The sequence below is a fragment of the Anastrepha obliqua genome, chromosome 5, assembly GCF_027943255.1.
Source record: "Anastrepha obliqua isolate idAnaObli1 chromosome 5, idAnaObli1_1.0, whole genome shotgun sequence".
Lineage (NCBI taxonomy): Eukaryota > Metazoa > Arthropoda > Insecta > Diptera > Tephritidae > Anastrepha > Anastrepha obliqua.
This window is the reverse complement of record NC_072896.1, coordinates 64,563,626-64,580,580: the sequence shown is the minus strand read 5'-3', so window position 1 is coordinate 64,580,580 and position 16,955 is coordinate 64,563,626. Positions and strand designations below refer to the sequence as shown.

At 37.2% G+C, this 16,955-nt stretch overlaps 1 protein-coding gene across 1 annotated transcript in view; it reads right to left on the bottom strand.

Annotated features, from left to right (window-relative positions):
• Positions 1 to 252: 252 nt before the first annotated feature.
• LOC129247944 (DNA-binding protein D-ETS-6-like) overlaps positions 253 to 16,955 on the bottom strand; it is a 33,035-nt gene continuing 16,332 nt past the window's right edge. Inside the window, exons 2-3 of the mRNA XM_054887327.1 lie at positions 1,702 to 1,939; positions 253 to 1,293 (exon numbers count right to left, since the gene is read on the bottom strand). Of these exons, the coding sequence (XP_054743302.1) occupies positions 687 to 1,293; positions 1,702 to 1,939 (845 nt within the window). The 3' untranslated portion in view covers positions 253 to 686. The remainder of the gene's footprint in view (positions 1,294 to 1,701; positions 1,940 to 16,955) is intronic.

Below are 16,955 nucleotides of genomic sequence, written 5' to 3'. Positions count from 1 at the left end.
ATTACCATCTCTTCCGATCGATGCAACATGGCCTGGCTGACCAGCACTTCCGTAATTACGATGAAGTCAAAAAATGGATCGATTCGTGGATTGCGGCAAAACCGACCGAATTTTTCACAAAGGGAATCCGTGAATTGCCAGAAAGATGGGAAAAAGTAGTAGCAAGCGATGGACAATACTTTGAATATTAAATTTCTAACCATTTTACGTCAATAAAGTTTCAAATTTCGAAAAAAAACCGCATGAACTTATTCATAGTCCATTTGTGCTGCTATAGGTATATACACCTATCTATAAATCAGTGTTATATTAGTTACCTCTGGTAGCGGTATATATTTATAAATGTGTGTTTCTAACTGTGTATTGCGATTATCCACATTAACCCTAGTTTCGTCTGTGCCGGTGCCATACACTTAAATTTTATCTGCAGGGCATATGTAATTATTTCTCTAATACCTTTACGCAGTTTTGAGAGTAAATACATGCCTGAACATGTGTGCTTATATAAAAGTATATGCATGTTCACATAAATGCATACCAATTATTTTCCTATTTCCTGACCGGGAAAAGGTACATCACATAACGCTGCGGGTGGTAGGTAGAAACTTGCATCTTTTAAATGCATAACAAATATGCCTTAAGTCAACTGTTAAGTATATACATTAATTTACACATAATTTTACGAGTTAATTAAATGTATTAGGTGGTGGACGAGGATCGAAAGAACCAGGCGAATATGGCCAGTATGGGGGCGGGCGCGCCAAAACGGATGTGCTACTACTGTTATTACTATTGTTTCCACTAACAGTATTGCTGTTATTTTCGTTTGTGGTCTCAGTCACCGTCGAGGAAAGACGTGCCAGCGCTGGTGGTTGCAATGATAAGGATGTTGGGGATGTTGGATTTACGATTGTAGTTAACGCTGATTCTTGATGCTGCAATAAATTTGTACTTGTTGCATTAATATGTACTTGGTTTCCTGAACCAATGTTGGGTGAACTCGAAATTCCAATTGGCGAAGGTATAGATGCCGTAGATGGCGATAGAAAGCCAATACTCGATGATGAAGAGGCCGAGGTGAGATCCGATTGGAGGTTGGAATAATGATGATGCGGAAGCCCCATCGAGGGTGAATGATGATGATGATGATGTTTATAGGAACTCAACATACTAGTCGTAGCATCACAACCCTGTGCCTGCGCTTGACATGCTGCCATCAAACCGTGAAAGTCAAATTTGTACGCATAACGTTTCCCATGGACCTTAGTCATTATGTTTTTATCATAGTAATATCTAAGAGAAATGAAAAAAGGCATATTTATTAATATATATTACAAAGAACTATTTTTAATAGGTATTATATACGTAAATGTATTATATATGTGTGTACATACATATTTGGAATTTGAGAAATTACAAAGATCTAAAAACTCGCATGCGATAAATTTCCTTTATAAAATTCACAAGTCTTACATATACATATACATATCTGTATATGTATGAATGTGTGGCATCCACTCTCCACACTTGTACATGCTAAGTGTTTACGAACGTATCTTACCGCTCCCTAGTCGCACTTCTCATACGCCCAACACATTTTGTTTCTCTGCCTTTTGGTTTTTTTTTGTTTAATTTCCAAGCGTGTGCGCACCACCATACAAGCGTTGGTGCAGGGACACTTTCTCGCTCACTCTTTCTTACCTTAAAGCTCTGCTGAGTTTGTCGTAGTTCATATTTGGTTTTGCCTTTCGTTCTCCCCAGCGCTTAGCAACTTCATCAGGGTCGATGAGCTTGAACTCGCCATTGGTGCCCTCCCATGTTATGCACTTTGCATTTGACGAATCGGAAAGAAGTTCAAGTAAGAATTGCCACAATTGGATCTGTCCAGAGCCCTGTGCAACCAACCGATGGGATGCGGCATTCAGTAGCTGATAGGGATCTGCAAAAATTAAGAAAAGGAAAAATAAAACTTAAAACATGAAAGTTTCTGCACATGTACGTATGTATGATGGTAAAGGATGTTTAGATGTACATCTGTTGACAGCTAATTAGAAACGACACATTTCAAAATAAATTTTCCATTTTCCTTTTAAACACGTATTTTCATAACTTGTTGCCAATTTTATTTAAACATATGATAAACTTAAAAACTAGTGGAAAACAATTTGATCCCAATTCTTTATTAAATATAAAAATTTTTTTTTTAAAACATGTGAAATGCACGATTAGGATAGGGCAACTAATTAGAAACAGTAATGTATTATCAGATCTACATAAAGATTATGTTAGTATTTGGTTCCATAACCCTTTTGCTTCAACACTGCCTCACATTGATTGCGCATTGATGTAATGAGATTCTGACAGTGCGCCACAGGTATTCCTTGCCATGCCGTTTTTACTTCGGCGAAAAGGACATCCATATTTGGGATATTTTTGGCACTCACGGCTTTTTTAACGTCATCCCAGAGATGCTCTAATGGGTTTAAGTCCGCACTGGATGATGGCCATTCCAAAACATTGATGGAATTTTCGTCGAAAAACTGTTTCGTCAACTTTGCCGTGTGCTTTGGATCATTGTCCACGGCAACATTACATTTTTTAGTATATCGACGTATTTCTTCTTATTTAAAATTGCATCAATCCTATGGATTGGGCCAACACCATTCCACCAGAAACATCCCCACACCATGATTGATCCTCCACAATGCTTCACTACCCACGAAACGTAGCGAGGATTGAATTCTTGGTTGATTGGCCGTCAAACATACCTTCTACCATCTGGGCCTATGCGATTTATCTTGGTTTCATCGCTCCAAACGATATATTTCCATTGATTTGGAGTCCATGACCAATGGGATCTCGCAAAGACTACTCGCCGTCTCCTTTGCATCTTGCTTAGAAGGGGCTTCTTGCGTGCTGCTCTGCCATGCAGTCCAGATTCGACCAAACGCCGAGCAATTGTCCTCTTGGATATTTCGAAATTATATTGATCCTGAATTTCCCGTTGGATGTCAGTGGAAGTCTTTTTTGGGTCTCTTTTGGAGATGATTGCTATCTTGCGGTCAATTTCTGCTGAAGTTTTCCGGGGCCTTTTCTTACGTGGAACATTGTCAACAGTCTTAAAAGGTTAGATATGCTTTAAGGCGTTAAAAACCATTTTTTTTTTAGCATTTGACTTGCTTAGAAATTTCACTGTACGACTTTCCAGCCTTACGAAGGTCAAAAATGGAGCTGCGCAGGGCAGGTGTACAACTGCTGCTTTTTCCCATTACACATCCTGAAGACGAATATTTTAGTTGCTTTTAAACAACCAATTTAAAATATATACATACCAAAAAGTCGATTATATTACTATTAAAATAGCACAACTTGCCGAATATGCTTCCATTGAACAACTGTTTCTAATTACTTGTCTCAGTTTATTTACCTTGAACTAAGTAGCCCATGCACTGCGTTGGATAATATTAACGGTACTTCAATTATACAACTACAAAACTAGGCGCATTGGGTAGTAAATAGAGTAACAAAAGCAATGCAAATGATTTTAAGAGAAAAAATAACAGCGTTTATCAAAAGAGAGCGTTTCTAATTAGCTGACAACAGCTGTATGTACAAACATATAGTTCATAAAGTCTGCGTACTCCTTACAAATATTTTGAAATTGATTAGAAACACAATATAAATTTAAGTTACAAAATTAAAAGAAAATAAGAAGATTCCTCACTTCATTGTAACATGTATTTTGTGTTCGAACAAAGTAACATGTTCCCTACGCAACCCTGAAATCTTTTTGACGACGTATCGTGGTGCTAAGAGTATCGTTGATGTTCTCGATACGCAACAAAAAGCAACCAAGGCATCACTAAAAAAGCTGATGCAATAGGTATACATGTAGAAAGCGGTACATATAACGGTACTAATAGCGGTCGCCCCACGGCAGCAATGGCAAACCTCCGTGTATTTCTGCCGTGAAAAAGCTACTCATAAAAAAATATCTGTCCTTCGGAGTCGGCTTGAAAATGTAGGTCCCTCCATTTGTGGAACAACATCAAGACGCACTCCACAAGTAGGAGGAGGAGCTCGGCCAAACACCCAAGAACGGTGTACGCGCAAATTATATATAATATTTATACTATATATAGTATATAGTAGTAATTCTTTATTTATTTAAAAATATTGCATCTTACATTTCAATAATTTATACAATAATTCATTTGAATATATGTATAAATACATAAAGAAAGAAATAATAAATTTGTGACAATACAATGTTGTCTGTCACAGCTCAAAAATTAATCAAAAATTAAACTCTGAAACAAAAAATTCTCTATAGCGTAAGGCTGAGTATATAAAGCAAGTTAGTCTTTTCCAATTGTGGCCATTAAGTATATCTATTACTTTTGCTTCATTTCGCTGCATTTAGGTATCTCGTTCTGATCTCCTTCAGTACCGGACATATTCCTAAGAAATGCTGCATATCTTCTTCCTCGTTTAAATTGCAGAGAGTTGCATTTAGCTTTAGTAAACCACATCTTGCTTTGAAAATTGTCGTAATATCAGCTAGCCGCATATCTTCAAATTTGTTTATAAATTTGCGTCGCGCTTGACTGTGCTTTTTGCCTTGCCATGTTGACATCTTTTACTTTGATTTTGGTAAGAAGTTGCGCACAGTGATCTTGTCAGTCTATAGCGGTGATGGTTTCTTCAAACTTCAGACTGAACTCCATTCCTATGCCGTTCAGATGCTTAAGCCAAAACACATTTTTACTTAAGATGCCTTGTGTTTGTTTGTGTGGGAGTCTGTTGCAATTGTATTTATAAATGATTTTCCAGATATACTTTATGCGTAGCTCTAAAGAATAAATGTAGATATCTTCTAAATTAGTGGCTGGTGTTATTGCATAATTCGAAGTGAACTCGGGTAGTTTTTGATTCTTTTAATGAAGTAACGTTGAAGTTTATTTACTTCATACTATGTGAGAGCGTTTTCCCCTGTTCGACGCGTAGAAAACAATTACAAGCAAACCAGGATTTTAACATCTAATCCCAGGTCTAGGCGTCCAAGAACACTATCAGTCCGAGAAGAGCGCAGCATAATTCATATGGTAAAGATCAACCCTCGAATTACATCATCAAAAATTATTGAAAACATTGAAACATTTAAAAGAAGTATTTGTGCGAAAACTGCCAGAATAGTTCTACATAAAGCTATCTATCATAGTAGAGTCGCTCGAAGAAAGCCGTTTATTTCACTTGTGATCAGAAGAAAGCGTATTGAATTTGCTAATAATTATTTAAATAAGCCTCTCAAGTTTTGGAAACAAGTCATTTTTTAGACGAAAGTAAATTTTGTATTTTTTGGGATAAGAGGTCGTCAAATGGTTTGGCGCAAGTCAGGAACAGCTCTTGGGAAACAAAATCTGGATGGTACAGTCAAGCACGGCGATGGTGGAGTTATGGTGTAGGTTAGTTAGAATTTATTGAATCGACAATGGATAAATGGGGGTCTTTGAACATTTTAACATATTATATATTATTTGTAATGCTTTTCCCATATGTTTTAAAATTGTACTCAGACTTTCTGGATGCTATATTTATACGTTGCTACAATTATTTACCGTTATGTAGTCAATAAAGTGAGGAATATTTTTATTTTGTAACCTAAGAATGTAATGAAAGAATAAGTATATTTTATCAATATATTTTTTAATTTTTAATTTTTTTATTGTGTTTTTAATCAATTTAAAAATATTTGTAAGGAGTACGCAGACCTTATGGGCTATGTTTATATACAGTCGTCACACAATTTATTCGTACACCCTGCGTAGTACGTAAAAAACTTTAGCTTTGCGCAAAATATTTGCTGTAACAATATATTTTTTTTTGGGTCAGTGTAAGAATGTTAAATTCCTGATGAATTGCCGCAAACAAAACTCACATTGAGGGATTCCAAGGAAAGCAGGCAGACGTAGCAAAATGCTGTAAAACATTTATTCATACACTTTCAGTTCATGATATTGAATTGATTGTAAAAGTAACCGTAAAAATGTGTTTTTACTAATGTTTCTGAAAACGAAATAATATAGTTTTTTTTAGTTTTTCTCGCTGCTTTAGTAATATATCGATTGAAAGTGACAAAATGGGACGAAGTGCGGATTTACCATTAGAAATGCGTAAAATTGTTTTTAAATTGTACATGCAAAACAGGTCTCTGCGCGAAATCGATCAAAAATTGGCAAATCGCATTCTACGGTGCAAAGTGTTATTGCTAATTACGTTAATACTGGTAAATTGGAAGCTAATCACCACAGAGCTGGAAGACGAAAAATATTGACTTCACGTGCGGAACGCAACATAGTATAAAATTTTGTTCGTTTGTATACATCGTGCTATGTATCAGGTGTATCTGTTTATAAACTGTGAGTGTACGAATAAATTGTGTGACGACTGTACATAATGCCACAACACATTTATATTGCATAACAACATGCGTACAAGGAATATTTATGTAAAAGGTGGCACAAAATTAATTTTCCAAGCTGCAGTCTAGTTCACAAGTGATAAAGATGATTGACGTACGAGGCAAAAATTGTTAATTTTCCGATAGAGTAAGTCAATTCTTACAATTCGGGCGTTTGCTGGAAGACCATTACATTTTTAAATTTCGAAGGTCAAGTATATAGTTGCTTTCGATTCACCATTTCACCGCTCGCTGGAAAATTCGGCTGCTCGCTAAACGGAAAATGTGTATGCGAAAGCGATCTTCAAGCAACTTCGTGTTTAGCCCTCAACTCACAAGCGCCATAATTAGGGCAGCGCTTCCAAGTATAAGCAGGAATAATTTACCGATTATGATTATTCTTACCAAATTTTGTCGCTCATTGTCCATTCAATATGTTTAGATATTAATTTGTCTCGTATGATTTTCTTTGACCACTAAAAATTGGTACGAATTTCATTCTTTGCAAAAAAAATATTGCTTGCTGCCAAATCAAGCTAGCTAGCCGCATGCGTTGGCAGCACTGGAAAACAGCTGCCAAAAAAATAATTTGTTTGAAGGCACTTAATGAGCTACTACTCACCGAGAATTTATTGGTGTGAAGAAAACATCGAGCATTTAGAAAATTTAAACTCAATTCAGATTGCAAACGCAACAATAAATAGCGAGCGACCAAATTTGGTAAGGTCAGGTTTCCCAATACTTTGAAAATGAAGAAATACTCATGATCAGAAATGCAGGTGTATTGGCTGCTCCAATTCGGATTCAGAATAATCCGAACGAGAAGATTCAACTAAATACTCAAACTCTTGCGACGTAATAGAAGGATATTCAAAAAATGAAATTAAATCACTCATGAGACTGCGGCGGTCAATTGTAGAATACAGTAGGTTCTGTTTTTATGCGGTAGATACGTTCCGCAAGAAACAGCATAAAGAAAAAACAGCATAAAAAAAGCTACTAGTTCTATAGTAAAACTATAGATACGTTTCAAATGCTAAAACCGCATAAATCTGAAATAATCGCATAAAAAAGGGCACTAGTCCCATATTATTACTATAGATACGTTCCATAGACCGCATGAATCTGAAATAATTAAATAAAATCGCATAAACAAAATATTGTATCTTTGAAAATTATATCTTTATATATCTTCCATACTTGTAGGGTTAGCATTTCTGATGCAATCTGTGATGAGTTTTTGCTTAGCTGGTTTAGAATCTTGTTTATATGTACAATTCCCCATAGGTCGACATGCATTTTGTAATTTAAAAAAAAACCGCACTATTTCAAAACCGCATAAAAAAAAGCCGCATAAAAACAGAACCTACTGTATTTCATCGGTACACAAACCAAATGGTTGTAATTTAACCCTAAGCTTTTTCAGTCAACTATGCAAGCAGTGTTCCACCAAAAACTAACTCTGGTAGGAGGATAAGAGTTCCACCAAGGAGAAAAGTGTTGCTGCATATTGGTCCATCAGCAACACTACAACGTTTCGACGGCATGGCGACCTATTTGGAGTATATCAGCCAACTGCTGGTATGTGGTAAGCAATGCTTCTACATGGATCATATAAATTGGCTGCAAGGTATAGCAGCCGCGGATATGGAAAAGAAATTTGAGGAAAAGAGTGGGAGACACCGCGTGTTATTGGAGCTATTAACTACATGCATATTCGCATCAAAGCTCCATAAACGAATACAGAAGATCAGGGCAAACTAATAGGAGTCACAAAGTTTATTTCCAATCGATTCCTTCATTTTGGTGATTCCTCTTATCCATTAACCAGCTGGTTAATAACGCCTCATAATGTTAAGGGCAACTTGGTTGTATCGCAAAGAAATACTTCTACCCGTATTGCTGTAGAAAACAGTTCGATTTAGAAAAATGTATTTTATAGAACAACCCAATTTAAGTTTCGCTATTAATGCTTAATGCATTTATTCTTCATACTATTTGGGTAACATTAGCATACAGAGTAAACTATTTAAACTACCGAACTATTTACAACAAATTATGCAGTCAGAAAAGGCTTGAGTGGCGTCTCGCTAATAACATAACGCTAATAATAAAAAAGCCTTCGCCCAGAGTTTAAATAGCCCTTCAATTTCTAAATTTTAGGATCATTTCAAATCTTTATTGTTCCGCCAGGATGTCGGGCTTCCTATACATTGGACCATGCAGGGCATCTCGGAACCGTTTCTGGATGCGTCTTTTGAAATGCACGAGCTTAAATCTGTGGTAAGGGAATCAAAAAATAATAAAGCCCCTGGCCTAGATCGTATAAGTTACGAATTTTATAAATATGCACCTGAAAGCTTTTTGTATAGGGGATTATCAATTTGAAAATTCAAATCAACACAATATTAAAAAAAAAAAAGTGAATTCCAATCTCGTTCCGAAAAGCCGTAATTGTTTGTTTTTTTTTTTTCAAAAAAGGGAAGAAAAAAGATGAAAACTTTAACATTTTTTTTTTACTTCTCATCTGCATTCGATACTATTTCCCGAGATGTGCTTTTATAAACTGGCATTTTATGGCCACTCATATGATAGAAATATTAAGATTGTTATCCGAAGACACTTCAAATATTATTTGGCTGCATGACGAACTATAGGGAAGTGATTTTAAATGAATTTTCATAACTACACTTTTGAGTTTAAATATTTTTATTTAGTTTTAGTTATTGTTTGCAGTTTATAATAATATACTTGAACCAGAATCCTTTGAACTTTTTATTTTAATTTTAATTAAGCTTATACAATATTAACTATTATATAAATAGGAGTAGTCATGCAGCACTAGCATCAGGGACTATCAGCTGTCCGGGAAGTATCGACGGTTTTATTTCCTTCGGAGTAGGTCGACGTCTTTTAGGAATCCGTACATTGTTCTTTTGTTTTTTTCAGATGGGTTCATGAGAAGTGGGGTGGGGTCAGTTCCAACGAAATTCTGTTTGTTTTTTGACATCGAGTCCTGGGCAGAAAGCAATTAGACGGAGAACGCTTGTTGAAGCATAACAGAAGGGGTATTTGGAGATGTGTGAATATGGTGAGTGCGATTCGGTGTGAGCATGTTTGTTGGTATGGATGAACGGTAGTGAGGTTTGGTACGGGTTGGGTTGATTCTGGAGTAATGATGGTTGTAATCTATCCAATCAAGAGCCAGCTTGGTGCGTCTTTTTTGATTAACAAGGCGATATACATATGTCGCTCTTGATGAAGAGACTGGATGTGACTGTCGGGATGAAAGTAGTGTCTTTAGCCATTTTGTCTGCGTAGATGAGATGAGATGAGATTGTCTCTAATGCAGTTGATGATGTTATTGGTGTTATTGCAATAATTGATGGCGTGAAAGCATAATTGGCTATAGGTACAAATTATCTATTTTCCTGTATTTTTGGTAGCATGTTGGACAGCGTGCAATATTGCAGTAGCTTCCGCTGTAAAGATGAAGCAGAAGGGGAAAAGTAGGACGTATGAAATTGGTACATTTTTTTAGCTTACGACAGCGAAAGTAGTGTATACTGGTTTGGAGCCGTCAGTGCAAATAAACCGATAGTTATCTTGTTTGAATCTAGACATGGTTTCGCGGAACATAGCGTTGCTGACTGCGTTAGGAGTGCTGAATTTGGGCAGGAGCGATAACTGATCTATGAATGACGATTTTGAAACCAGCCACGGGGGGTTACGAGGCTTACGTAAGTGGGGACTTCTTAGTGGTAAGTTATTATCTTTGGCGAATATGGTGCATTTACAGAGTGAACGAACTTCACAATGCTTGTATCTGTAAAACAGCTCATGACATTAACGTCAAAATTGTTCTAATGACAGTTCAATATATTGTTTATAAGCCATCAAAAGCATTTGCGTCTCAGTTTTGTTGAATTTTTTTTTTTTCTGTGATGGAATTCAAACGTAATAGTGTGATTGCGTTATATTTGGCTGGAAAATCACAACCAGCCATTGTTCGTGAGCTCAGTCACCTCAAAGTGAATAAAATGTTTGTGTATCGCACTATAAAACGTTACAACGATACTGGTAGCATTGCAAAACGCTATGGAGGTGGACCAAAAAACCAGCAACAACGCCAGACATGGTTCGGAAAGTGAATGCTCGACTTGAATGAAATCCACGTCGAAGTGGAAGAAAAATCGCCAAAGAACTGAAAATATCGCAAGACAGCATTCGACGCATATTGAAAAATGAGCTCAAGGTCAAGGCTTACAAGTTCCAAAAAGCACATAATCTTTCACTCCATCAAAAAAAACATCGTTGCGAAAGAGCAAAGGAGTTGTTGCGCTTGCACGAACGTGGCGAATTTCCTAACATTGTGTTTTCTGATGAAAAAAATGTCCCAATTGAGCAGTTCATAAACACTCAAAACGATCGTGTTAACTTGACCGAACGCTCATACGAGAATTTGAGCCTACGTATGGCAATTTCCCATCGCAAGTAATGGTTTGGGCCGCAGTGACCGCTGATGGACGCTCTCCAATCGTTTTTATCGGGCCTGGTGTCAAAGTGAATGCGACTTAAAATAAATAAATAATTGGCGCGTACACTTCTGTTAGGTGTTTGACCGAGCTCCTCCTCCTATTTGTGGTGTGCGTCTTGATGTTGTTCCACAAATGGAGGGACCTACAGTTTCAAGCCTACTCCGAACGGCAGATATTTTTATGAGGAGCTTTTTCATAGCAGAAATACACTCGGAGGTTTGCCATTGCCTGCCGAGGGGCGACCGCTATTAGAAAAATGTTTTTATTGATTTTGCTTTCACTGAGATTTTAACCAACGACCTCTCTGTGAATTCCGAATGGTAATCACGCACCAACCCATTCGGCTACGGCGGCCGCCGTACTGCGACTTATCATCGGGAAAATCTTTTAGAAGCTGCTTTAGAGCCGTGGACACGCAAACATTTCGGTCGTAGACCATGGACGGTGGAACAGGACTCGGCACCGTCTCATAAAGCTCGTGTGAACCAAGAATGGTTAAAAAATCATGTTCCACATTTCATTTCGTCCACACAATGGCTTTCGAATTCGCCAGATGCAAATCCGATGGACTATTCCATCTGGTCCATTTGGAGAGCAAGGTGAGGACTAAAAAATATGCCAGTATGGATGCGCTGTAAAAATAGGCCAAATACCTCAAGATCGCATTCGTGCAGCATGCAACTCATTTTTTGACCGTTTGAAGGCTATAGTCAAGGCAAAAGGTGGTCATATCGAGCTAAAGTGAATATATGTTAATATTGTAATAATTTTTGAACAATTTGGTCTTTGAAATCAATAAAAACTAATTTCACCCAAAAAAGTTATGGTGTTTTGAATAGGTAACATTTCATATCGTTCACGTATAGATAGACAATTGTAATTTTGTAAAACGGTTACGAGAGGTAGCTGAGTAGAAAGCATTACGAAGCGTCAAATTGGTGCCGAAGGTGAGCTTAGGGTAAATTTTGCAGATATTGTCCTTCATAATGCCTTTCAAGAACGGTAGCCCGGATTCTGCCAAAATGTTTTTTATGGGTGACGTGGGAAAAGCCCGAAGCGCTCTGTGAATGGCAGTGTGATATGGCACCGCAAGCATTTTTAGATTATTTTTTGCATGATGACCGTAGATTTCAAGAGCGTAGTTGATGACAGAAAGACTAAGAGCTCTTACAACGTTGACTAGTACGAGTAAAGCTGGGCCAATGAACGAACGCTTGGATGACAGGTATTTTACAATGTTTGAGTTCATTATCAGTCCATCTCGGAGGTACTGACAATGGTATTTAAATGAGTACTTGCTGTCTAACACAATTCCAAGAAACTTGGGAGTATGTGAGCATGGAATATTTGTATTGATGAATGTGAGTATTGGGAAACTACAATTATATTTTTTACAAATATGTAGAAACTTGGATTTAGTGTAGGAAATGGAAGCGCCGGAGGAAGAGGACCATGAGGATAAACTGGCGGGAATTTCCTCGAAAGTAGAAACTGTCGAGTAGGTGAGAAAAATTTGAAAATAGGAGAATGTCATCAGTATATGTTTGATGCCATATATTGGGGAAGTTGAACAGGATAGAGCTTATTTCGTTAAATGCTATGGTAAAGATAATGACCGTAGGGGTGAGCCCAGAGGAGTGCCGTTATCAAGAGGTAGAATGGGGGAGGAAATATTAGAAATAAGAACGTTGATTTTGCGTTTGGAAAGAAAGGATTTAACAAAGTTGTAGATGCGATGCCCAATTTTCCATTTGATGAGTTGCCTTAAGATGACTTGTATATTATAATATATATATAAGGTCATTTCAGAGTCGAGTGAAAGTAACGAAACATGATTTTTTTGGATAAGGCGTTAGATATGAATTGATCTAGATGTAAGAGTGCATCGATAGTGATTTGGTAATTTTTGAAGGCTACCTGATTTGGACGGATTAGATTGTTGGAATGAAGATACCACGAGAGCCTAGCAGCAACAATTATTTCCATAAGTTTTCCCAGGCAAGGGATTAGAGAGAGGAGGCGGTAGCTAGAGATTTCGCAAGCAGGCTTTCCAGGTTTCAATATGGAGATTATGGCGCTTGTTTTACAAAGTTGTCGAAAGAATCCAGTACGGAAAATATTGTTGTAATGGACGATGAGGCGGGAGAGGACGGGAGGTATCTAATAATGGGGTAGGATATTTTGTCTATAGAAGGAGTTTTACCTTTGACTGAGCCTAGAGCCATTTTTAATTCAAGTAAGGAAAGTTCAGGAGGTAACTGATGAGTGGAAGAGTGAGTATAGGGTAGTAAGAATAGTTTGTTAGCAGAAAATTGGTATCAGGGGAGGAATTACTGAAATTATTGAGAGATTCTAGGACTATGTCTTGAGGATGTAGTAGATTGCCTCTAGGTATGTTTAAGGAAGAAATGGGGGAAAAAGAGTGCAAACCAGATAGCCTTTTTATATAAGCCCAAATTTTTTTTGGGTTCGGAAGAAGAGTTGATGCTGCTAGCGAATTTCTGGTAACGATCGGTTTTGGCAATTTTGCCTTTGCGTCTGAGCGGCGAGCGGTTTCATTTAAACTGTTGTTATGTTCGTTGTTTATTTAGCCTTTGTGCCGAGAGTTCGATGTTCCACAGAGAGGGAACAGTGTGAGTAGTTTAACGGAGGATTGAGGGATAGATTGGTTGGGTGCGGTACGAATGATTTTTTGTATTCTAGAGGTTTCCTGCTTGATCTGGATGAAAAGGGGAAGGATTCGGAGTAGAGAAGGCAGTAGTTTTGAAATTTAGTCCAGTTCGCTAAGTCTGTTTTGAAGGGCAGTTAAGGGTTGAGAGAAATGGGTGAGAAAGGAGGAGAAAGGAAAGGATTCAAGGGGTGAGAGGTGGAAAGAGCAGTATGTTTTGAGTTTTCAATAAGTTCTTCTTGGGTTAATGAATTATTCTTGGAGGATGAGAGGTTACTAGCGTATGATTTTGTGGAATTTGTGTCATGATTTGAATTTTTTGTGTTTGAGATTTTTTGTATGCTATAAATTTTGTTGATATATTTCTTTGATATATTATCGTTGTTGGAAGGTGTATTAGCCACTCTGGCGAAAGAGGGGGTGGCAGATGTCCCATTGGGTTTTTTTATATTTGATCAAGGCACGATTTACAGAGTCCAGAAGTGTGGTCAACATTAGACCGTTAGCCGGCTCTTAGTGGTTTAGAAGAAATAAGCTGATATGCTGACGTAACCGGGGTGATAACAACGGTTTGTTTACGAAAAAATCCACATACCCTACATTTGATCAGATCACAATCCGAGATAATTGGAATTGAGAAATTGAAAACTCATTGTCGTCGACTATTCCTCAAACCCACTTACTCCTTACTTTTGACATTTTGTTGTTAAAAAACAGTATTGCGATATAATTGATTAGCTTAAAATATCAACCTTGCACTAACTTTAATATTTAACTTTTTCATATTTATTTTTCTCTCTAATTTGAATATAAATCCCTGGAAATTATATATGTATATAGCGGCATTAACGTAAAAACGAACTGTTTTCGTAAGTCTTATTTTCCGGCACCTTTCCTCACTGCATCCATAGCGAGTAGTAATTTCTGACCGCCCGCCATTTCGTCTATCATCTGTTCATCAACCCAGGGATTGGTGTTGTTGCCAAGTACTCAAACTAGTTCCTGAGCGTGCTCTCCCATAAAATGAGAGAGTTTCACATCTAGTCATCTACGGCCTGAAAGGTGACTAATTGGTCGAATTTGTGAATTCGCGAGAAATGAGCGGTTGTATTCTGCTGCCGCGTCCGCGATGGCGTGGTAGCCGAAGTTACTCTCACACGTTTGCTTCGGATGACCAAAGCTTTTAATCTATCTCCCTTGTTTGAAGGTGAAGTTGTAAAAGTGTCCTTTATAAAATGTATTTTTTCTATTGCATATTTACACAAAAAACAAATCACTCAACTTACAATGAAGCTTGGGGCTATCATGTCCCCTAAAATATAAGCATAAGTATATATTTTCTTCCTTGCGTGAAGAAACTCCTCCTTCCATACACTTCAGCAGACCACTTCGACCACTGCCCACACCTTGCGTTTCCTTTAAAAATTGTTGACTCATTTCTGATGATAAATTATTTAAAAACAATAACTGATTACTTACGCTTTGAGCATACTGAATTATACCAGTTTTTTGAGGTATAACCATGTTCGCTTGTGGCAAATCTTGCTCGATAACTTTGTTGCTGCTTTCACATGCATCATTAACTGAGCAGAGCCAAAACATAGCGAGCAGAGAAGTAGCGAATCAGAGACGGCTACTGTTAGTGCTAATGAATTTTTTTAAACAGAAATTATGTGTACTAATGTATGTAACAAAATATTCTTTTAGCAAATGATTGATAGTAAAGGGTTTTCCAATAACAGGTGTTAGGTGTTAAACAGGAAAGATGATTAACGATTTTTAATGGCCGGAATTGGATGGTATTGATCTGGATAACGTTTATTTTCAACAAGATGGTGCTACGTGCCACACAAGCAACGAAACCATTGATCTTGTACGAGAAAAGTTTCCGGACCGTATTATCTCTCGAAGAGGTGATCACAATTGGCCACCGAGAACTTGTGATTTTATACCTTGTGACTTTTTTCTTTGAGGCCACGTGAAAGAGAAGATCTGCGCCAACAGCCCAGGGTCGATTCAAGACCTCAAAGATGGAATTCGTGAGGCTATCGAGGACATAGGGCAGCCACTTTGCAATTCGGTTATGGAAAATTTCATGAAGAGGATATTGTCCTATAAGCGTGGTCGTGGTGGTCATTTTCCTGTTGTTATATTCCACTATTAACGGCATACCTTTCTCTTTATAATGAAATAAACATCCAATCATTAGTATTAAAAAATAGCATTTTTCTTTGAATATCAAAATAACACCTCTTATTGGAAACCCCTTTACAATATATATTTTCTTGGTAATAATAAATATTATTACATTTGTATGTATTCTTTACGATATTTGCTGTTTGGAACATGACAATATTGAAGATTAAACATTAACAAAAGATGAAGACTAATAAATAATACACATTTAAAAGAAAACGACATTTTAACTGAAAACTGGCGTAATATAGTATAGCTTATAAAATATATATGACTATATCATAGTTTCTTTATATAACCAACCAATTTGCAACTTACGAATAAAACAAGTCGTTTGTTGCACATAACTTTCCTCCTCCGGAGATGTTACTAAAAACGAGACAATTCCTTTAAATATTCCTACTAGTAATAAACACTTACAATCTCATGGCTTCCCGCTTTAGAATTTTCGTATATAGATATATTTGTATGTACTTGTAGGTACATTCTACGGGCGACTAGAAACCCCTACTATAGAATAGGCAATAGAAACCCCTACTATACCTCGGTATGGCTTGGTAGCTCATTGAGTTTTCGAGAGTTTATTACCTGACTCAAGGTCATTGCAGTTCAGTAAAGAAGAATTGCCAAAATAGACGAACGGTAGATTTTTTTGAGGAGATGTTTTCATGGTAAAAATGCACTTAGAGGTTCGCCATTGCCTACCGAGGGACGACCACGATTAGAAAAATTTTTACCAAATGGTATTAACGCATAAGCACATTCTGCTACGGCCAACGTCAATTGGATCTACCGCCCCGCACATAAATATATATATATATATATATACATATATATATCTATAATTGGCGCGTACACCCTTTCTGGGTGTTCGGCCGAGATCCTCTTATACCTATTAATAAGAAATCTTAATCAGGGATTAATTAACGACGATCGATGCGTTCCAACTCACTAAGGTGAGTACGTCAACGTAGCTAAATTTATTCCCAACAATAAAATAATACTCATGCTCCGTATAAATCTGACACCCTCTGATCCAATAATAGGGGATTCAGCAGCGGAATTGTGCCCGGTCATTTCACACGAATTCTTA